The following is a 23,505-nucleotide window of genomic DNA, read 5'->3' on the forward strand; positions in this document are numbered from 1 at the left end:
CTCACCTGGTAGAGTTCGGAATTTAAGATTATGATAAGTAAGTTAAGCATCTACTGGGGAAAGTAGATAATGTGCAAAAATATATGGGTAATAGAAATAGAAATAATAATGCTGTGAAATTAAAAGGAAATTCTAGAAATCAGAAACTCTTAACAGATGAATAATACTTCTGATATGCTTATCAGCAAAGCCAAGGAAGAATCAGTGAGCCTGCAGATACACAATAGAAACTTACTAAACTAAAAAGGAAACAGAACATCTAGGAAATGTGGGACAATTACAAAAGATGTATGTCTAATAGAAGAATCAAATAGAGAAGAAAGAGAAACAGAAGGAATATTTGAAGTTATAATGCCTGAGAATTTTTCAAAATCTTGACAGACACCAAATGACAGGTCCAGGAAGACAAGAGAATACCAGACAGGATAAATACCTTAAAATCTACATGTTGCCATATCACATTCAAACTCCAAAGCATCAAAGACAAAATCTTGAAAGAACGCAGAGAATACAAAAAACAAAAATGAAAAATGCCCTACTTAGAGAGGAACAAGAATAAGAATTACACTGGACTCTTCTTTAGAAACCACGCAAGTAAGAAGACAGTGGAGTAAAGTGTTGAAAGAAAAAGCCTACCAACCTAGAATTCTGTAGTCAGTGAAATGATCATACAAGACTTTCTCATACAAACAAAAATCGAGGGAATTCATTGCCAGTTGACCTGCCTAGAAAGAAATGTTAAAGGAAGTTCTTCAGAGATATGGAAAATTATATAGGTCAGAAACTTGAATTTATATGAAAGGAGGAAGAGTGTTTAAAGTAAAATATATTCTATGAAGGTAAAATAAATTCTGATAATCAGGAACATAACCACACTCATTTATGTATTACTTTATTTATAAAGATTGTACTTGTTATGTATTGTATTGATTATATAGCTGATTTTATGCTTCAGTGACAAAGTTAAGTAGTTGCTACACAGATTATTTGGCCAGCAAGACCCAGAATGTTTACTATCTGACCCTTTCCAAAAACAGTGCCCATCTTTGTTCTACAGGGAAAAAGTAGGCTCTGGTTCAGGGGTCCCCAAACTACGGCCCCGCGGGCTGCATGCAGCCCCCTGAGGCCATTTATCCGGCCCCCACCGCACCTCCGGAAGGGGCACCTCTTTCATTGGTGGTCAGTGAGAGGAGCATAGTTCCCACTGAAATACTGGTCAGGTTGTTGATTTAAATTTACTTGTTCTTTATTTTAAATATTGTATTTGTTCCCGTTTTGTTTTTTTACTTTAAAATAAGATATGTGCAGTGTGCATAGGGATTTGTTCATAGTTTTTTTTATAGTCCGGCCCTCCAATGATCTGAGGGACAGTGAACTGGCCCCCTGTGTAAAAAGTTTGGGGACCCCTGCTCTAGTTTATAGAAGTTGACACCTTCCTAGATTTTGTTCTTGCATTACTGTGAGCAATATACAAAGTAGATATGGCGAGACTTCAATACAATGGTGGCCTTAAGGTGAGACCTTTTGAATACTGACCACAATAACTATCTAAGGATAATGAACTGGTGTTCTCTTTCTTATAGTTGAGCAGATCATTCACGTGATATTCCACAACACTTGAATCACCTCTCAGTAGGAAAGTGACTTTCAGAATTTCTGTTTCTGTGTAGTTTGTAGTCCTGGCAGAGACCATTCATTGTCTCTGATTTTGCCTGGAATTCAAATAAGGCTGTAAAGCATCTTACCTTATCTCAGAGGGTATGTGTGTAACTTTTCAGTTCAACACACAGGTTATCGTAAATTTATACTATGTCAGACATTGTACTGGATGCAGGGTTAAGATGATAGTCACAGCTGTAAGTATTTAGATGTTTACCTTAAAGGAAAACTTATTTCCTCATCACAGCAGTGAAGTTGGGCTACATCTTGGACTCTAATCAGGTATCTGTTTACTTCTAATAGAGTCTATGAAATCAAAAACAAAATTAGAAACATACATAAATATTTAGCAAATAAGAAGCCCCCCTACTGCAGTACCATTTTTTTATCCCACCATATGTGTTGAGTAGAACTCAGTTCAAATATGAAGAAGTGAATGTTCCTATAGTTCATAAAATAGGTTTTCTTTAGGAAGACAACAAAATTGATAATAAAAACTATATTTTAGGGTGTTGTCTAATTTCTTAAACTACTGAAATTGTTTTATTTATAAATGTTTTCTTAGCATCAAAAATAAAGTGGGAATGTGGTGAACAAGAAGCAATCTATCAAGAAAAGGAAGGAAACAAATTGTTACAAATTAAGCAGTCAGGCCCTTGCACTGATGTAGCCATGGAGGTGATCACTTGGTATGAACAGTGATCCAGAGATTAAGTTCTATGGACTCCATGAGTTCCAAGATTGTGGACTTTCTGTAATCAAATCAACTCCACTTTCCCTACCAAAATATGCAGATCTAAACTGTAATGAAACAACTCCATCTGGCTTCCCCAATTTGACCAAATAAAAATAACTTTCCAATCACTTGATACTTTAACTCAGGGGTTGGGAATCTTTTTGGCTGAGAGAGCCATGAACGCCACGTATTTTAAAATGTAATTCCGTGAGAGCCATACAACGACCCGTGTACGTTACGCATTATCCAATAAAAATTTGGTGTTGTCCCAAAGGGGACAGCTGTGATTGGCTTCAGCCACCCGCAACCATGAACATGAGCAGTAGGAAATGAATGGATTGTAATACATGAGAATGTTTTATATATATATATATATTTATATTTTTTATATATATATTTATATTTATATATTTATTTATATATATATTTATATATATATATTTATATTTTTATTTATATACATATATATATATATATATTTTTTTTTTTTTCATTTTTTTGAAGCTGGAAACGGGGAGAGACAGTCAGACAGACTCCCGCATGCGCCCGACCGGGATCCACCCGGCACGCCCACCAGGGGGCGACGCTCTGCCCACCAGGGGGCGATGCTCTGCCCATCCTGGGCGTCGCCATGTTGCGACCAGAGCCACTCTAGCGCCTGAGGCAGAGGCCACAGAGCCATCCCCAGCACCCGGGCCATCTTTGCTCCAATGGAGCCTTGGCTGCGGGAGGGGAAGAGAGAGACAGAGAGGAAAGCGCGGCAGAGGGGTGGAGAAGCAAAGGGGCGCTTCTCCTGTGTGCCCTGGCCGGGAATCGAACCCGAGTCCTCCGCACGCTAGGCCGACGCTCTACCGCTGTGTTTTATATTTTTAACGTTATTTTTTTTATTAAAGATTTGTCTGTGAGCCAGATGCAGCCATCAAAAGAGCCACATCTGGCTCATGAACCATAGGTTCCCGACCCCTGCTTTAACTCAATATAATTTATACATTGGGCTCCTATTATATGCCAAACACTAGAAGACAACTAAATCATAGCTCACAGCTGATAGAATTCCCAGCCTTGTGAATAAAATACTGCAATAAAATGTGACAGATGTTCAGGTTGCTGCAGGAGACCTGGGAAGAGGCAACGCAGAGCTGGAGATGTTGGGAAAAACTATAAGGAAGATGATGGTTGAACTGGATTTGTAAAGGATGAATAGGAGTTTGTATCCAGCAGAGTCGGAAAAGAAGGTAATTTTTTTTTTTTTTTTTTTTTTGTATTTTTCTGAAGCTGGAAACGGGGAGAGACAGTCAGACAGACTCCCGCATGCGCCCAACCGGGATCCACCCGGCATGCCCACCAGGGGCGATGCTCTGCCCTTCTGGGGCGTTGCTATTGCAACCAGAGCCACTCTAGCACCTGGGGCAGAGGCCAAGGAGCCATCCCCAGCGCCCGGGCCATCTTTGCTCCAATGGAGCCTCAGCTGCGGGAGGGGAAGAGAGAGACAGAGAGGAAGGAGAGGGGGAGGGGTGGAGAAGCAGATGGGCGCTTCTCCTGTGTGCCCTGGCCAGGAATCGAACCCGGGACTTCTGCACGCCAGGCCGACGCTCTACCACTGAGCCAACCGGCCAGGGCCTAGAGAAGGTAATTTTCAAGGAAGAGTATGGGCAAAGCAAATATGTGTGAGGAGAGGCTAACATCACCAGAGAATTGTGAGTAGATCCATGTGTTTTGCTTATAAAGTGCTAGAAAAGCAGAAAGAGAGAAGGTAGAATGGACCAGACGAAATTCTGTAGGTAACAGCCAGTAAAGATTTCTGAGATTTTTTTCAGGTATCCTCAGTGTGTAAAATCCTACACCAGGCAGTGTGCACAGGGAAATATAGAACAGTAGAAGACACGGCCCCTTTCCTCAAAGGGGGTCGTGATCACCGTAGTACCAAGCAAGGAGTTAAGACTGCAGAAAAGTTAAGGGCTAGGGTCAAGGCCACCTGTGCCTCTTCTCCTACAGATGCTTTGCAGATACGAAGGATGTGAAGTGTGAGAGCTCAGCGCACCAGGCACATAGCAGGCATGCAGCAGATGTCAGCTGATTTGATGCCTGTATGTCTCCTTTGGCCAATGACATGAGGGTCATTCATGGGCACGAGCTGTAGCAAGCACAGCAGAATACGTACAGGGCACCCCCAGATGATTCTCTGGATGTCTGACAGCTGATCTTTCATATTGATGTTCTGCTTCATCTAGAAAACAGTGATTTTAGGCAAAATAAAACTATGAAACTTGTATGCATAAAAATAGATTTATAAGATTCCATGGCACTTGAAATAGGGCTTGGTATTTTGATAAATCATAATAAGAATCTAATTCATGTTCCCAATGTTTTAAAAGAAAGTGGCAAATGACAGGGCTGTGGTTTTTTAAAAAGCATCTTCTGGGCATAGTGTTTCATCAGTTTACATTCCGCCTGGACACCCATGCAGAAGAATGTACATCACCAAGGTGATTTCAGATGCTTAAAGGTACTCCGTGAACTGATTCACTCAGGCAGGAAATCTAAGAAGTTCTTTTAGAAACAAAGGATTTTTTTTTCTTTTAGTCCTCTAGAAAAATCAATCAAAATACCCCATTCTTCAAACTTTTATATTAATAAAGGTTTTATTGTACTTGTAGAGTCATCTGAAAACATTCTGTCTCATGTTATTTGACTTAAAACAGATGCCTTCAGTGCTTCAAGGCTCTGAACACAATGATTTCACATTAAAAGGATGAAAGAATTTGAAGAACAGCCCAGGAGGATCAAGTATTTCACAATCTTGGAGTACCAAAGGAGCACTGTAACATTTTTAAAGGACACAGAGTCTTGCTAGCAACCAACCTGATCTATATAACCTTTGTATTTTTTTATTTGATCAATTGCAGTGGTCAGGTCCCTACGGTCAACGTGTTCTGCAGGAACATGAAGCCTCAGAGCATAGAGGAGATGAACATATTCCTCAAATCTTCGGGATGGGTACAGGAGCAGCTCCGGCAGGCTGTGAGAGGCATGGAGAAGGGCACGGTCTCTTTCCGAAGGTCACAGGATGCCCTGCCCTCGGGGTGCCTGGGCTGCGCTCCCCCCCAGAACTGACCTCAGCATGTTGGTCACAGTGGTCTTATCGTGCCTCTTCAGGAACGCTCTGAACGCTGGTATCATGTCTCTGCACTAAAGGTGAGCGTGATATGGTCAACATTCTGCTCTACACAGCGGTTGCAAAGCATTTCCATTCCACCGGGCAGCCCAGGTCCACGAAGCACTCAAAGCAAGAGGGCAGCATTGACATCTTGTCAAAGCATTATTATTGCTTATTAGTCAACTAAGCATAGTGATACATTTGTACCCCAGACCTAACCCTGTTCATTGAACTTGATCTTTCAGGACAGATGAAGGAAAACAGCTTTGCACCCAGGGAGGCCTGGATTAGACTCAGAATGTTAATCTCATTCTACCCAATTCTTTGTGACCCTGTTCAGTGACTTAACTCCCTGGAGCCTCAGTTTTCTCATGGATATCATACCCAACTCTTGAGGTGAAGGAAAAATAAATCCCATTCATGAAATGCCTGTCACAGAGTAAAAGTTATTTCCTTATGTAAAAAGACTATTAATGGTGTTCACCTGTCAACCACAATTACCCTGTTAATCGTGGGTAACATTGTAAAGGTGCTCCATAGTGTTTAACATTGATTTTAAAAGCATTCATCACCATTAAAGTACCTAGAAGTACCTATTTTTCTCAGTGAGTACATGCCTAAAAGAAGGCAATAATATTAATTTTCAGAAATCAAATACATTGATTTCAATAATATTAATAGCTAGCAATTATTGAGTCCTTATATGTACACCCTTTGCTAGTGAAACAGATATCATTATCATCCATAACTATGAAACTTTGGGGACCAATTTGTTTCTGATAATGAGTGACACTTGAATTCTTGTCTTCATGGTCAAGACATAATGTCATGGTCCAGCAGTGTTAAGCCCTGTGGGTGGGGTGAGAAGTGTGCTCTGAAGGGAGATGTCCGAGGTCAGGAATCGGCCGAGACCTCAGTGCAGACACAGCAGAAGTGGACGTGGCAGACGTGGGCCCCCGTGTGGCAAGGTAGCCTCTCCTGCTGCACTTTTGATACAAATTGAGGCTGGAAGAAAGAGGGATTTGCTGGCCACCAGAAGAGATCCCAGCAAGAACAGGAAGTGATGCAGAGGAAAGCGGATGTTCCTGCTCCGATGACGGAACACATGTCACAATGCACCCTCTAAAGCAGTGGTCCCCAACCCCCGGGCCGCGGACCAGTACCAGTCCGTGGGCCATTTGGTACCGGTCCACAGAGAAAGAATAAATAACTTACATTATTTCCGTTTTATTTATATTTAAGTCTGAACGATGTTTTTATTTTTAAAAAATGACCAGATTCCCTCTGTTACATCTGTCTAAGACTCACTCCTGACGCTTGTCTCGGTCACGTGATACATTTATCCGTCCCACCCTAAAGGCTGGTCCGTGAAAATATTTTCTGACATTAAACTGGTCCGTGGCCCAAAAAAGGTTGGGGACCACTGCTCTAAGGAATGTAAGACAGAAATGCCGCATTCATACATGATAGCACAAATTGAGTACCCTTATTCCAAGACACATGGATTACGAATTCCTTTACTTTATAAGAGGTGACTTTGTCAAGGTCACACGCGTCTGTAGTGGCAGGGGGAGTCGGAGCTCACAGTCTATCTAACTGTTACAGGTTTCCCTGAAACGGAGCCACAGGGTGTCTGCAGAGGATGGAAATCTGACAACTCGTATGAGGATTAATTCAGTCCGACAACCAGTTTCTGGGTCCTCCTGTGTCACGCACTGTGCTAGCCCCGAATGATAAAAAATTAAATGTCAGAGCCTCCGTCCTCAGAGCTCACAGTAAACCGGAGGAGTAGATCTAGAAGCTAAGAATAGGAAAGAAGTCTTTCCTCTTAATCCTAGGCCCTGGATCACACACAGAACTTCCTTTGAAGCTCAGGTTTCATAAATGCCTGGATAGTAACTCAATCATTTACCTTCTCAATAGTTTTCAGAACAACAGGGTAATTGTTGAAGAAATTGGTATAAGTGTTCAGCTGGCTTCCAAATTTCATGAATATTTCTCCCACACAGTGAGCTGGGCCCCACTCCCGTAGTCGGTCTCTCAGGGTATCGAGAAGCTGCCTGCAATATGAGAAAGGCGTGACCGTGAAATACAGGCCGGCGGTAACCTGTACACTCAACGACAGAGCTTGTCACTAGTGCGGCCTCTCTCAGCCTAGTCCCCTATGGCTGGCCTTTTGTCAAATACTGCTGACCTGATAGAGAGCAGTACAGACTTGACAGGATAGGAGGAGCTGGAGAATGAGGAAGTAGGTGGGCAGTGGTGGAATCCCACCTCTCCACCTCAATTTCTTAAGTCAGAACCCCAGGCTGGCCGCCACAGGCCGCCTCCCCCAGGCTGGCCGCCACAGGCCGCCTCCCCCAGGCTGGCCGCCACAGGCTGCCTCTGGCCCATTCCCACAGGGCCAGCCAGGCAGGCTGGGAAGGTTTCTTACAGTCTTCAGAGCAGAGTGCTCAACTCACATTACGTGGCCATAACCTTCCCCTGGCCACTTTCTCTGTGGATCTGTTATCTCTTGTACAGCAATCACAGGCCCTGGAAACTAGAAGAGGCCCAGTTCAACCCCTATATTTTGTAGGAGTTGGGGCCTACTGAGGATAAGAAACTTGTTCCCGGTCATCTACAGCAATGGGTATCAACCTGTTTACACTTAGGGACTGGTGAAAATAGGAGAATTATTTCAGGGACTGCTAAGAAATCACCCTGAGCATAAGCAAATTTGACTAAGATCACTGGGTCTGTAATCTTCGTACAACATCAGGGGGGTCAGCTCTTTCTCAGACCGGCGTGAAACTTCTGGTGCACTGGCAGTTGTAAAACACTGGTCTAGAGTGTTATTGGAAGAGAAGCACAAGCTTAGTTTGTCTTCCTTTACCCCCAGAGCAAATGACCTCTTTCCTCTGGGTCCTGTTACATACTCAGAATACCTACTGTTATTAAGCTGACCTTGGATTCTCTAAGCAAAGTATCCTAGTGACTTAGTCGCATTAAATCCTTAGGTTCCTTTGCCATTGCTCAACTAAACATACTGTCTTGTCTTTTGCACGACAATATATTGAATACAGAATCCCCTGGCCCTGAACTCCACTCCTAGTACAGAGCTTTGAAGTGAGGGAGGGACAAGCCCCTGAGAGTCATCACTACTGGCAGCCCTGTGGCAAGAATTCTCCCTCTTCTGTGTGGTGCTCAGGGTCCCCGAGAGAGGCAGAGACCACCTGAGCTCTGTGCAGGTACCAGTGGGCTCCTCCCACCGCGTAATGAGTATTTCAGAAGATAGGTACCCAGGAATTACCTGTTGAGATTTAAAATCTGCAGAATATCAGAGAAAATGACCTGGATATTCGCAGCACTCAGAATTGCTCTGTTGGATGACAAGGCTGCTCTCAGCGGTGCCATGTAAACGTCTCGCACAATTTCCAGCGTCTGCACATATTTTCTCTCGCTCCGTAAGAGCTCCCCGACTACTCTAGTTCGCCTCGCGGCCATGTCCGTCCGGAGCTTCCTCTCCTGCAGAAAAGCATGCAGAACTCAGGGCAAATGATTCTTCCAGGCTCCCAGCCTCATAAAGCCCAGAAGTGGAAGGAGACAGAAAAATGGAAGTACTGAGCAGTGGGGCAGCCACTCTGAGATCTCTGAGATGCCCCTTGCTCGTCTGTGACATGGGGGGTTGGAGAGAATCTTGATAGGGGACTATGGTGGACCCCACCGACCATTGCTTGTCCGCAGGATGGCCAAAGAGCCCCTCACATCAGGCCAGTGTGACACTCTGGTAGAGACGGGACTTGAATCTGGGGCCCTGAGAGGGCAGATTGAGAATTTACTTTTACCCATCTGCCCGTGGAATATGTGCGCAGTGTCGTGTGCCGGCTACCGGCGGTGCAAGGATGAGAAGGCAGAGCCCTGCCTTCACGGCGTGCCGAGAGCCGGCGGGCTGCCCTCTCCTGTTTGTCCTCCTGTCTTCTTCTCAGTAGTGTCTTATTGATTATCCCGCAGGCAGAAGAACGGAAATGAGCTAGCCCTCATTATCAAGTAATTTGCTTCCCACGGGCATGTTATGAAATAACAGAAACTCATGCTCATCTTTCACTATTGAGGAAAAAGTGCCTAACTGGGGAACTGGGAACCCATCCCTCCTGAGTAGCTAAGTTGCCAAACGGCCTGTTTTCTATATTTCAAAGTCCGGTTTTATTTTGTAAAGCAGAGGGAGAAATCATACACTGGTGTGAAGAGACCCCATACCCCGTTGCTATGTGTGCTATTTATACAGCATGGAAATTAGTTTTCCTTCCTGGGAATAGGTAATTTTTTTCTTTTTATCTGTGCTATGCAAAAGTGGTCAAATGAGCACCTTTCTAATAGAAAACAATTATAATATTTAAATTTCTAAAACTGATTCTGCTTGTATTTGAGCCTAAGACTATGAATACTCTTCGAACACAATGTTCTCTCTTCCCTGCAGCCCTCAGTGTGCCCTGTACGTAGTAAAGGACAGCAGGAAGCATAGCGCCTTGGGACCTGTACCCAAAACAAGTCAACTGGAAGTTTACGCTAAAGTTAAAATGGAAAACTAACTTAAAACGAAAATTAGAAAACTCTGGAATATTATAAAAAATACTGTTCTTAGTTAATTTTATTTTTCAAAGACATGGTCTGTATATAATGCCTATTTAAGATATATCTAGTGAGGTAAAAATCCATCTGCCTCCCACTTGAAGGTTGGCTTTCAGCCTATATATATATGTATATGTGTGTGTGTGTGTATATATATATATATATATATATATATATATATATTATGTGTATTTACATCTTTTTTTATTTATTGAAGCTATCCCACATTATAATGATTTTGACTAAAGGTTTCAGTTGTCAAAGTTTTTGTTGTCTTAAATCTGCTGCCGGCATTATTACCGAGGGTCAGGAGCGATCCTGCCGTGCTCGCCGACACCCACTCCTGAGAGGTCGGCCGCCGGCACGGCCTGCGGTCAGTGTACTAGCCGGGTGTTGTCGGCCCGGACAGCCTGGGGGCTGAGGTCGGGACCACAGCATCCATACGTCTTCTAACTTTAGTTCCTCGTCTACAACAATGTGGGTACTAATATCTACATTAACAGGATCCCCATAACGAAATATGGTAATAAACACGGACATGTGTTGAAGAAACGCAAAGGAGCCCGCTGTTGTTGGGTGGGGACCAAGCCTCGGCTCACGCTGCGGCCTCTTCCGAGGGCTACCCATCCGAGACGGAGCCCTGAGCGTTTTGTTGATTCCACTCGGCGTTTGGAATCAGATCATGATTGGGCGGCTCGGTTAGAAACCGTGAACCTTTATGGGCATGTGCCATTTCTATAAATGCCGTCCTGGCTCCTGTCAGAAAAGCATGGAGTAGCCGAGATGGCTCTTGTTCCCAAGACGTGACCCCTCCATCCTCGGCCTCAGCTTCTTTCTAGACGGGGATACACCCGAAACAGAAAGCCACGGCTGGATTCCCCCAGTTACATCTAGGGGTCTCCCCCCCCTCAACTTTTTTCTCGAAACTGTCAAGAAATAAAGAACTAACCAGGATAAAGGCTGGAGTGGTTGGGTTATTTCTGGGAGGAGGGCGAGGAAGAATCAGGAGAAAAACAATGGAAAAGCCTTACTACGGAATCACTGGCTTACCAGCTGAACCAGCACCTCAAACTCTGGATCATTTTTGCTGAGACTTGATTTCGTGTCTTGAGGATCGTCTTCCGGAAGCTTTCTTTCCTGAGGATTCAAGGCAGAGTTGATGATTCGGAGGCAGGTGCCGGGTGTCTGCGTGCGCAGTCGGTGCTGTGCCCGGGAGGCCCTGCGCGGCGCTGCCTACAGCCCTGGCTCCGGAGTTCTGAGACAGCGACTGGGCCCTGGGCAGAACTGATGGCTCTCTCACATCTTATGTTGAAAATAAAAACAAACCCTTGAGATTCCTTTGAACTTGAATTATTTGGGAAACTAAATTCAGGACCGCTCCTTTTCCCCCTGGGAGCCAGGGGAGAGACACTGCTCTCCCTGGCCTTGTCACAGACTTAGGGAACCCCACGCGGTCCTGGTCACAGGCCTCTATCCCCCTCTGCTCTGTCTCTGGTCAGTCCAGGGCAAGCAGCTTATCTTACTTTTATGATGGCAATAACACCTCTTTTTTTTTCTTTCTTTTTTTTTTTTTTTTTTACCAATTCACTTAACCTTCTATTAACCTTTCTAGACCTGTCTTTCCACATTTAAGTACGACTTATTCTTTCTTCACTTTACCTGTGAATCGTTCTTGTGGCTTCCACATAAACTAGCAGCACCCCTGGGTCCACTGTAGCAATAGAACGATGGTCCCATGCTTGTGCGGAGAGCTAAGGAGGACTAATGGTCATTACTGCTGCTCTGCGTTGTCAAAGATAAAACTACCCATGGTAAGATCTTGAAATCCAGGGGGGAGGCTGGAAGAAAAACACCCCTTTGCAACCAAGTCTCCTTTTGCCTTACTGAGGCAAAAATGAATTTTTATTTTGTATCTGTAACCATTCCTGCAGGCTTTGTGTGAGGGCCCTGGTCCTGACTGCAGCCAGACCGCTTCTCCCTGGCCTGCGGAGTCCTCACCTCAGCTCGAGTGCTTCCCGTCCTTCCTTGTGTCTTCCCCACCTGTGGCTGTCCCACGTCAGCCTGGCATGTGTCTATATGTATGCTGGGGGCGGGGGGGAATCTTTCAGTTTTGACAAAGTAATATAAAATTTCTCTGAGTGGAACACTCTCTTCTTCCAAAATAAATAATAGTGCTGATTATTGATAGAGGGAAATGACAACGTCAGCCAGTGAATGGTGATGCAGATGGTTGTGCGGGTCGAACTGATCACAGGCGCTAAGTGAAGATTAAATTCAAATTGTCAGAGCCAGGATTAAGAGAACCCAAGCAGAACAGAATCACACTGTGGATCTCATCAATAAGGGAGGCACCCTTATCCGGGTGGGATAGCACCCCATTGTAAGGGAGAGTGTGAGTGCTCATGCATTAAAATTCAGGCGTGGGGGCCCTGGCTGGTTGGCTCAGTGGTAGAGCGTCGGTCTGGCGTGCAGAAGTCCCGGGTTCGATTCCCGGCGAGGGCACACAGGAGAAGCGCCCATCTGCTTCTCCACCCCTCCCCCTCTCCTTCCTCTCTGTCTCTCTCTTCCCCTCCCACAGCCGAGGCTCCATTGGAGCAAAGATGGCCCGGGCGCTGGGGATGGCTCCTTGGCCTCTGCCCCAGGCGCTAGAGTGTCTCTGGTCGCGACAGAGCGAAGCCCCGGAGGGGCAGAGCATCACCCCTGGTGGGTGTGCCGGGTGGATCCCAGTTGGGCGCATGCGGGAGTCTGTCTGACTGTCTCTCCCCGTTTCCAGCTTCAGAAAAATAAAAAAAAATAAAAAAAATTCAGGTGTGGGCATGGACCCCCAGACTATCCTGGTTGTTTTAGAAGATGCTTGCTCACATGGGGCTTTGTTTCACCTCTGGCTTTAGCAGAAGCTATTGTTACTATATATAAAATTTTCTTTGTGGACAGGAAATTGATATGGCATGGTAATTTTGTTTGAGCCAAAAAAAAAAAAAAAAAAAAAAGCAAGTTCTCTGTTTATATTATGCATCTAATCATTAGGACTTTTAGAGATTATTTTCAGATTAAGATGCCATCCCTTATTTTGTTTTTAGGGATGAATTCAGGGGAAGTAACAGAAGCAACACACTTCGCACATTTGTAAGAAAACAATGACTTGGGGTTGGTGGGCTCTCTCCGTGACACATAAGGGAGACATCTGATCACGTGATAGGAGTTTTCCTCCGGGACACAGCACAGGCAGGCGCTGCCTTTTCCAGAGACATCCCAGTTTGCTGGCGCCTGTCCTGGAAAACACGTGCCCGGATTTCCCGGATTAAGGGCCAGAAACTGTTGTGAAAATGACAGGTGTTGCTCAGGAACGGTTATGATTCTGGCTGTGACCCATTGCCGTGGCTTCCAGAATATCAGGGAAATCAATAGTGCAACAAGTGTTTTACCTGCCCAAGGAACTCACGGACCTATTCCTACTGCCGGTCTCCACAGGGAGTTTGTGCTGGGGCTGGTATCTCAAGCCCGTGATCGGGCAACACAGGGAGTAATTTTTCTATGGGCATAAAATGGCTCTAAGATGACATTTTTATAGAAGTCAGCTCTCTGAATGACAATGCAATTTTCAGTGTTTCCTGAATCCTGATTATTTCACTTAACCAAGAATGTATGAATTCTGAATACAGTCAGTACTGGCAGAATTCATTCTTTTATTGCCCGAAGAACTAGCTTCAAACCCAATCTTTTTTCCTTTATGGATCTGAATCTCAATTAAGTAAAGAAGAAACATTCTTAGTTTCACAAAAAATAAAATAAAAATAAAAAATAAAAAAAGGTATCCTGAGCTGCAAATGAAAAAAGAAACTCTCTTTAGGTTATATTGGGACTTAACAGATAAAGAGACACAATGCAATCCAATTTTTCCTCTATCACCCGAAGAGAGTTATTCCAGTCAACGTGGTTCAGCTTAGGCTTGTAAGCAGCCTAAATGTTACTCATGATACTACAAACACCTTTTTAAAAATAATAATCCAAGATTATTAAGTTCTTAGAAGAAATGACCAGTTGGAAGCTCCCCAGGTAAAAATATCATTATTGTCTATGAATTTTCTAAGCACATGTGTCTAACTCTACAGTGAAGCAATGGCAGAAACACACAGCAGTAACTTTACCTCCGTGATGAAATTGGATATTGCCTTTGGGTCAGGTTTTGTCAGAGAATTTCTTTCGACGTCTTTGCTCTTTTCACTACATTTCTTCAACAGGAAATATGACAAAAATTCCAGAGGTTTATCCTGAAAAATCCAAACACCCAACCCCAAAACATTTATATTTAAAGCATTCATCGGAAATATAGGTCAACGAAAGTGCAATAGAAAAGAGAACATATTTTTAAATAGAGTTTTCAGCTTTCTACCTAATTAATTTATAAGTCCAGAAAACAAAGTAATGATTATTCAATTAGAGTCAGTAAATGGGACTTTGTAGCTAATCACATATTCTGGTTACCAGGTATATTCTTGGTTCTCAACTTGTGGTCGCAAATCAGTCAGGATGCCAAGGTTTTATGGGAGGGCCTCAGATCTTTGGAACCAAAGTGGCCCACACTGGCCTCCTGGCCAGATGAGGGAGGGACAGATGGGTTCTTGTCTTTAAGGAGAAAGAAGGCTTGAAAGAAGAGCTACAGCATCTGAATTACTGGGAAAAACACTCTAATTTGGTTCCCTCTCTGGCTGTGGTTTGGAGCACCACCGAAATTATATCGTACAAGGTTATTTTTAAATAATGAGGTGGCAGTATGCACACGGAACCTACACCAAGCATAGTCAGTAAATCTTTGGTATTTTGGGAGACAGTGCAGAATTTTCAAAGCTTCAGGGTCATCTTTGTGATGATCTCTGATTATTTTATCGGCAAAGCTCACCAGCGCCTTCAGCACAGGGCTGCCCCAGGGTTGGCCTGAGCACCAGGAGCTGAGACTTCAGAGAAGGTAAATCATGGCCAATTGCAACTTCTCAGACTCTGCACCAGACAGCTACTCCCTGGAGATAGCTGGGGGTTGCCCAGGAAGCCGGGGCAAACCAAAGCCAACACACGATAGAGGAGGAGAACGTGTGCAAAGACAAAGTTAAATCTACCCACAAAATCAAATTACTGCAGTGGAAGAGAAGGATTTGAGAATCGCTCCTTGGAAAACTGAAAAGCTTAAATAGCATCTGGTATGTTAACATCACTTCTGTTCCCATCCGATTCTCCCCTTCCCCAGACCAACAGCGGCTTACTTCACTTTCCTGTAGCCTTGTGGTCCATGGTCCTGGGGCAGGGGTGGCCTGTCCACTGCCCCGCCTCACTGTGTCCTGACACGTGGGCTGACTTCTGGGACGGTCGCCAGGATTTGTTTCTGATAAAAATGCTTCATCAGACTGTCCCCAAGCTTGTCCCCAACCAAATGGTGGGTCTGCTTCTTTCTGTTCTGTTGTGTTGTCCTCCCCTCCCTGCACCTAGGCTTTTTGCCCTTCCTCTTTTTATAACTGCTTCATACTTTCTCAATTTTTCTGTCATACTATTGTTTTAACTGTTGAATAATGTTTATGTAAAACAGAAAGACACTTAACTGTTTTTTAAAGAAGTCACTTCTAACTGAAATTAATCACAAGACAGAACACAGTGCACAGTGAAGTCGACTTTTTAATAACCTGGATGCCCCATTTGTCTATTCTGTGAACCTAATAGATCTTGGGCCCAGAACCCCCTAGTGGGTGTTTGTACAAACTAATATAAAAATTTTTTTCTGAGGAACTGTGCCCCTGGAGGGAATAAAATGGTTAAGAAAAACAATAAATACAAATTAAAATTTTAAGTGCTGCAGCTTTTTGTTGTGTGCTTTGTTTTAATACTTACAGAATTTCCTTTTGAAAGCTCAGTCAATCCGTCTGCCAGAGCTTGTGCAAGCTCTTGGTTATTCAAAATGTTAGACATACTCATGGTGTCAAACATAAACTGTCCTGTAAGTATAAGGTCATATGCCCCATAATTAATTTATATAAGAGATATGATCAAGAAGAAACAGCTCAGCAAAGCTGATGCTGACTAAAATCTATTTTGGACAATAAGGAGAAAACATGAGAAAATGAACCTTATATATGTTTAAAAATTGTAGATTCACAATCCCACCAAAGATTTCTCTACACTTCTCTTTATCTTTGTGCGCAAATACATAAATATGTTACACCCACAGAAAATAGCATACTAACATACATACCCAGACATCTTTTACGTTTAGAAATCATTTTGGACAACATGCATTTATATGAAAGAACTGTCTTCTACAGTGTGTCCGTAAAGTCATAGTGCACTTTTGACCAGTCACAGGAAAGCAACAAAAGACGACAGAAATGTGAAATCTGCACCAAATAAAAGGAAAACTCTCCCAGTTTCATACCTATTCAGTGCAGTTCGATGTGGGCTCACGCATAGATTTTTTAGGGCTCCTTAGGTAGCTAACTCGTATAGCCTCTAGAGCGGTGTTTCCCAACGTGGGGCCCACGCCCCACAGGGGGGCATTTCGATAGTTAAGGGGGGCAATTTGAAAATAGACTCGACATGACTTTAACTCTTTCGCCCCAGGCCATTTAAATGCAATGCTAGACATCGGTGCCAAATTTAACAAAAAATGCAATTCTTAAATAATTGCGGTAAATAATTATTAAGTATAATTTCGTTTGAAGAGACCAAAATATCAGCTGGGTGATTGGCGTCATCAAGTAAACTTCGTCCTGGTTTCACTGCAGAGCATGCCGTCTGCCGCGGGGAACCCCGGACATTTTAAAAACTCGCTAAACAACGCAGTTATTCTCACCTAATTGGCCCATCGCAACTTCTGTAGTGTTTCACATCATTCAGTTGGTGTTAATTTGAAATAAGAGTCAGTCAAAACTGTTGTAAAAGCTCGTTGATTTAATAAATATACATATATATATATTGTATATATATATATTGTATAGATATAATTGGTAAGTATTTGATTTTATTTTTATCAATATTAAACTCTTTATTAAGTACTTCTTGCATCGGGGCTAGAAAGCACTAATATTTTATAAATATTATTGGGGCTATAATAGTGCATGCACGACAATTTTAATTTTAGAAGCATAACTTTCCAGAAAATTTTGTCAAGTGGAAAAAATATAGATACCTTTTGATTTGTGGTGGTAGTGTAGTAAATGTGTTATATACATTTAAATAAATATGAATTTTTAGTATACGTTTACTCTATGTCACATTGAATATATTTTAACACATATTTTACTATTAGTTTTTAATTGATCTTATTTTTATTTCTTATAGCCCATAGTAAAATGAGTGGTGCAAGCAAGAAAAAAACTCGTCAATATTTGGAGGAATATTTAAAATTCGGGTTCATACCCGCTGTTCACGATGAGCGGATTCCTTTTTGTCTTTTATGCCAGCAATGCTTGACCAATGAGTCAATTAAACGAGGTTGTCTTGAGGTGCATTTGAAGGCGAAACATAGTGCTCATATTAATTCAGATTTGAGTTACTTTAAAACTTTAAAGAAAAATTTTGAAAAAAGAACAACATTAAAGTCTCTATTTACTGCTCATACTTCAACTAATAATCGTGTTCTTGAGGCTAGTTATCAAATTTCTTTATTCATTGCTAAAACTGGAGAAAATCACACTATAGGAGAGAATTTAATAAAACCGTCAACATCGGCATTTCTTAAAACGGTTCTTGAAAAAGATGACAAAGATGTAAAAGCTATGCCACTCAGTGACAATACTGTTAGCAGAAGAATAGACGAAATGAATGAGGATATTGAAAAACAACTTATTGAAAAACTGAAAACAAGAAAATTCTCCTTGCAAATGGATGAATCAACTTTGAGAGACAGTGAGGCAGTATTGATAACTTACGTAAGATATATTGATAAAGGACATTTTGCTGAAGAAATGTTGTTCTGTAAAAGATTAGAAAGCACCACTACCTCCAAAGATATATATAATAAGCTAAAAAACTACTTAGATGTCAATGATATACCAATGAAAAATATAACATCTTGTGCTGCAGATGGTGCTCCCAATATGATGGGCAAGAAAAATGGCTGCTTAAAATTGATGAAAGATGCAAATCCAGAAATGATTCTTGTGCATTGTGTTATTCATAGGGAAAACTTAGTAGCTAAAAACATCTCGCCTGTTCTGAATGAAGTATTACATACAGTAATAAAGTGTGTTAATGCTATTAAAACTAGTGCCAAATGTGAGCGTCTTTTCAAGCTATTTTGTGAAGAACAAAATGAAGACCATGTGAGACTTTTACTTCATACTGAAGTAAGATGGCTATCTAAAGGAAACTGTTTGAAAAGATTTATGGAACTGTTTGATATTCTTAGTGATTTTTTAAGTGACAAACCTGAAATGAAGTATCTGTTAACAATAGATGGTAAAGCATTTGTGAGTTATTTAGCCGATATCTTTGAAAAACTAAATATATTAAATAAGCAACTTCAAGGAACAAATAAAACTCTTGTCGATGCAAAAGCAAAGATATTTGGTTTCATTACCAATATTGAGTTATGTCAGAAACATATTAACAACAAAAACTTTAAACAGTTTCATTGGCTCCAAAAATGTGAAGTAACTGATACCGCTTTACTTGTTATTGTCAATCATTTGAATATTCTATCGGCTGATTTAAAAGAAAGATTTTCTGATTTAAAACAAATTGATTTCCCAACATGGATGATGCAGCCAATGTTAGTGGATTTGTCTGATATATCAAATATGCAGTATCAAGAAGAACTCACAGAATTGCAAAATGATGAGTCAGTTAAAGCTTTATTTAATATCAAAGGAGCGATGGCATGGCTTTGTGAGGGAACAGAAATCAAATACCCAAATTCAACCAAATGTGCAAGAAAACTATTGCTACCATTTCCATCTTCATTTTTAGCTGAATGTGGATTTAGTGCTGTAAATGATTTACTGGTAAAAAAAAAGAAATCGGCTGGATATAACACAATGTGGAGACTTGAGACTAAAGCTAACCAAATTGGAACCTAATATAAAATCTCTGTGCAGCAAGCATCAAGCGCAAGGATCACACTAAATTAAAATAATAAATTAATATAGGAAAATCTGTATTAAAATTATTTGGAATTTAAATTTCTGTTTTTCATTATATGTTTTGAAATTTTACTTACTGTGTTTTGTTAACAATTTCATAGTGATTTCTTCCTAGAACCTATCATTTATGTTTATTAAGTGAACAAATCAATTTTTTAATGTTAAAAGTTATGTATGTTACATAGGGGGGGACATAAAAATTTTAGAAAGGTTAAGGTGGGGCATGGCACAAAAAAGGTTGGGAAACACTGCTCTAGAGACTCATCACTGACTGATGGCCTACCAGAACGGGGTTTCTCCACCAAACTGCCGGTTTCCTTCAACTGCTTATCCCACTGAGTAACGTTATTCCTATGTGGTGGCGGTTTGTTATAAACGCGCCAATGTTTATGTTGCGCTTTGGTCATGGATTCGAATTTAGCGAGCCACAGAACACACTGAACTTTCCTCTGTACCGTCCACATCTCGACTGGCATGGCCGTGGGCTGCTCCGCTGTATACATGGTGTTATGTCATCATCTGCGCATGCGCACATGCTGCCACATCATCCTACAGAAACTGGGAGGGTTATCCTTTTATTTGGTGCAGATTTCACATTTCTATCGTCTTTTGTTGCTTTCCTGTGACCAGTCAAAAGTGCACCATGACTTTACGGACACACTGTACTTACTGCTTACATATATCATCAAAAAACTTCTCTTTAAAGAACCAATCTTTCCACTTTTCTGTCTAGTTTATATCTAGGAAACACAAGGAAAAATAGTTTCTTCCCCTTTATAACTATTTTAAAATATTGGTTGAACAGCTACTAAATGTGGTAGTTAAAAGCCAAGAAGCCAGTAAGCCATTTTCTGACATAAAAATACCTGCACGCGTACTTTTGTTTAGTTAAAGCTCTTGTGTGAACAGTGACTGTATAAATCAATGATTTCAGCCTTTTGCACCTCATAGCACATATAAACTAATTACAAAAATTCTGCAACACACCAAAAACTACATTTTTTTTTTATTCATCCATACCAGATAACTGTTGTTGTGTTAGTTCTTGCCATTTTTTTATTTGACAATCTAAGGGGAAAGACTGAAGAGTCAGTATTGCATGTTTTAAAAAGTCTCGCAGCACACCTGAGTGCTGCAGCACACTGGTTGAAAATTGCGGATATAAAAGATGTTAAATAAGGAGAAGGTCTTGGGAAGGGAGGAAAGGAAATAAGGCATAGATGTAAAGATGTATAGACGTAAGTATTTTAAAGGATGGATTGGTTTGGGTAAAGATCCCGTTGACACAGAACATTGTTTCCAAAAGCCTCTATTGTGATAATTTGATCATGGATATGAGAAAATAAATTCGATAATGTCCAACAGGTTCAGCAGAGGACCTGGGAATCCATCACCCAATTACACACTTTAGGTAACAAATAACTAGAACACATTTGCGGAACAATGTAACTAGTGGAGGCTGTGGTGTAAGAGGTGCTTAGCTTTGAGAGCACACTAGGAAAAGGACAGAGTCTCTGGCCGAGCAGACACTGAGCGACTTTTGTCCAGGTAAATAAGTGACAGACACAGGGTTATAAGATGGTCGAGTCTGAAAGCAGGAACTAGCATCAGCATTTTGGAGATGAATATATTAATTCATCCCTATATTTAATCCTTAGTCTTAGTGGCTATTGATTATATTTGAAAGGAGATGAACAAAGCGAAGGGAACGGAGCGGCACTGAAGCTGTCAGGAGCCCGCTGTTCCCTGCGCCGTCCCTGCCCTTGTGCTCCCTCTGGATATGAAACAAACTCCGTAAGTAGTCTGCAACAGAGGTGGCGAGCGTCCTTACCTACTATCCTGCCACTGATGTCCTTCTGCAGCTCCTTGAAGAGAGGGTTTAACTGTTTCCTTACAGATTTCAAGGTGTCTTCCAGGGAGTCGGTGAGGCGGGACCACGCCTGCAGCTTGGACTCGCTGAAGTAGATGGATGGGGGCGCCCTTTCCTGCTGCTGTCCCAGCCAGTCGCTAAGAACTGACATCATTTCCCCTTTTAATTATTGCAGACATAAGCTCCGGTGAAATAATTCTACTACTTTTATAGTACAAAAAAATAAAAAACTTAGTTGTATTTATATTAGGCTTATTATCCTTTTTCATTAGAAGCCTAAGCTAAACACCCAGAGTCTTGCTTTCAAAGATAAAATTAGAAACTCAAAAAGGATATAGCGAATAATATCAAATGTCCATCTGCTCTTTGATAGATAGATAAGGTTGATATGTTATATCTGAAATAAAAGTATAGCTGCTGGATTTGTGCATCGGAAAGCAGAGTAGGCATCTAAGTGAGAATATATTGTTTTATGTTTCTATCCTCAAAATGAAAATACAGGGAAAGCCCACTCTGCCTGCCTTCCCCATCACGTCATCCGAAGCCATCCCTGTCATTTCTGACATGATGTCACGCAGCTCTCTCTCTCCACTAATGTCTCGCCATGACTCCAGTGGGTGCTTACGCAGTTTCTCTCCTCGAAAGTCAACTCCTGAAGAATGCAGTGCCATGTGAAATTTGATTTTCTGTCCCGAGTGGATAGATAGAGTTGCCTGACTCTCCTCTACCCCCGCTTATTGCTAACCATGCGAAAATATAACTGTCCTTTATAACTTTATATCTTTATGCCTGTTCTCCTTGTGGGAGAAGGAGTACAAACAAGAGGAAGAAGAGACCTTGTTCCACAAACAGCAGAGTCTGTGCCCTGCTCTGCTCTGCTCTGCTGGGCGATGCCTCGCCCCACAGGGCCAGCTAGGTTATCGTTTGGGGATGTTGCTGTATAAGCTAAACTTAACAAGTAACTTCTGTTACAAAACTGCATTAAGGCAATGTGCTTTTTGTTATATCATTTCCCATACAGGTTCCCCAGTCGTGCTGCCTTCCCGTCTCGAAAGGCCCTTGGCGTTTGGGATCAGAGAAGTAATGCTTCACGTGGCTTCCACATCCCCCCAAACCTTGTCTGATAAGGGGCGAGGAGTGTTTTTTTAATTCTTGATGGAAGTTTATTTTTTAATTAAAAAAAAATTCTAATTGAACTTCTTGGGGTGACAGGGGTTAATGAAATTACCCGTTTCAGGTGCACGGTTCTATAATATCATGCATGTATACGGCACGGTGTGTTCAGCACCCCAAGTCTCCCTCCAGAGGTGGGGAGTTTTAAGGGGGAAAATAATTAGCATTACTGTGGCAAAGCAATTCGGTTCTCTTGTTGGTCAGCCAATGATGCGTTTTGATCCAATATTTTCAGCTTTCGTATCTAGATGAAACTGCTTTCAGCTGTATTATATCATCGACTGCTTTTCCTCTCAGATAATATTACTGAAATGGAACCTGAGCAAGCCTCTTCTTAATCACCTCTTTATTCATTTTTCTAAGTGAAACCATATTCATTACATTTACTAAAAAATTATTCTCTGTATTATTTCTCTACATCAGCAACTATGCATACTATTCATTCTCTGTTTAACTGTTAAAGATGATGTTTTCGACTGAGTTTTACTAATGATGGTTCGAAGCAAATAGTCGCAATAAAGAAATATCCCTTCTAAGCAAATGACTGAGTGGTGGGAAGTGACACAGTTTCAGAGAGGGAATGAAAGACCGTAGTTGACGTCAGCCAGGACCAGTGTTATTTAGCTGCGTTTTTGGTGATCCGGAGCTGGTGGGTGTTGTTGGGTGGTGGTCGTCCCACGTACACTTACTGTGTTGGTAAGAGCCAGTTGCAATCCCAGAGGGAGCAGTAAATAACGTGCCGGTAAGTTGAGACAGCTGAGAGAGAACTTGTATTCCTGCCTCTGCACAAAAACACTTTTATTAGTTTACACACAGGTTTTGCGTGGAACAGTTAGGTATTACTCAGGAGCTCTAATGAGCTGGCCAGGAAAGGCCAGGGCAGTGCTGGTTCTCAGTTCCAGCCCCTCGTGGACTAGTTTACTCGCACTTACAGTTCACCCCTGAGTGCTGAAGTCCAAACACTCAGTTCATGAGGACTGCACCACAGGGTGGAAAAGAAGTGTGACCTGGTGCTTATTTTTAAATCTGGCAAACTCAGGCTAACGACACAGAAAAGCCGACATCTATGTTCTAAAACGGCGTTGCTCCGGGGAGAAGTCTCCCTGTAAAAGGACAGGTTTGAAACTGTTAAACGCAGAAGGGAATGCCGTGGTCAAGACTCAGCACGGCAGTA

General features: G+C 42.0%; 1 protein-coding gene across 4 annotated transcripts in view; it reads right to left on the reverse strand.

Moving 5' to 3' along the window:
• The window catches only part of ECT2L (epithelial cell transforming 2 like), an 82,618-nt gene that overhangs the window by 9,330 nt on the left and 49,783 nt on the right, over positions 1-23,505 (reverse strand). For 2 of the 4 annotated variants that reach the window (XM_066371747.1, XM_066371750.1), the window contains 11 exons: positions 23,021-23,113; positions 21,120-21,317; positions 16,041-16,144; positions 14,312-14,434; positions 11,214-11,300; positions 8,845-9,059; positions 7,465-7,612; positions 5,511-5,584; positions 5,258-5,414; positions 4,557-4,622; positions 1,877-1,965 (listed from right to left, as the gene is read on the reverse strand). In XM_066371747.1, the coding sequence (XP_066227844.1) occupies positions 1,877-1,965; positions 4,557-4,622; positions 5,258-5,414; positions 5,511-5,584; positions 7,465-7,612; positions 8,845-9,059; positions 11,214-11,300; positions 14,312-14,434; positions 16,041-16,144; positions 21,120-21,317; positions 23,021-23,113 (1,354 nt within the window). The remainder of the gene's footprint in view (positions 1-1,876; positions 1,966-4,556; positions 4,623-5,257; positions 5,415-5,510; positions 5,585-7,464; positions 7,613-8,844; positions 9,060-11,213; positions 11,301-14,311; positions 14,435-16,040; positions 16,145-21,119; positions 21,318-23,020; positions 23,114-23,505) is intronic. The other 2 variants (XM_066371748.1, XM_066371749.1) reach the window with 2 other exon arrangements.

The sequence above is a fragment of the Saccopteryx leptura genome, chromosome 3 (assembly GCF_036850995.1).
Source record: "Saccopteryx leptura isolate mSacLep1 chromosome 3, mSacLep1_pri_phased_curated, whole genome shotgun sequence".
Taxonomy (NCBI): domain Eukaryota; kingdom Metazoa; phylum Chordata; class Mammalia; order Chiroptera; family Emballonuridae; genus Saccopteryx; species Saccopteryx leptura.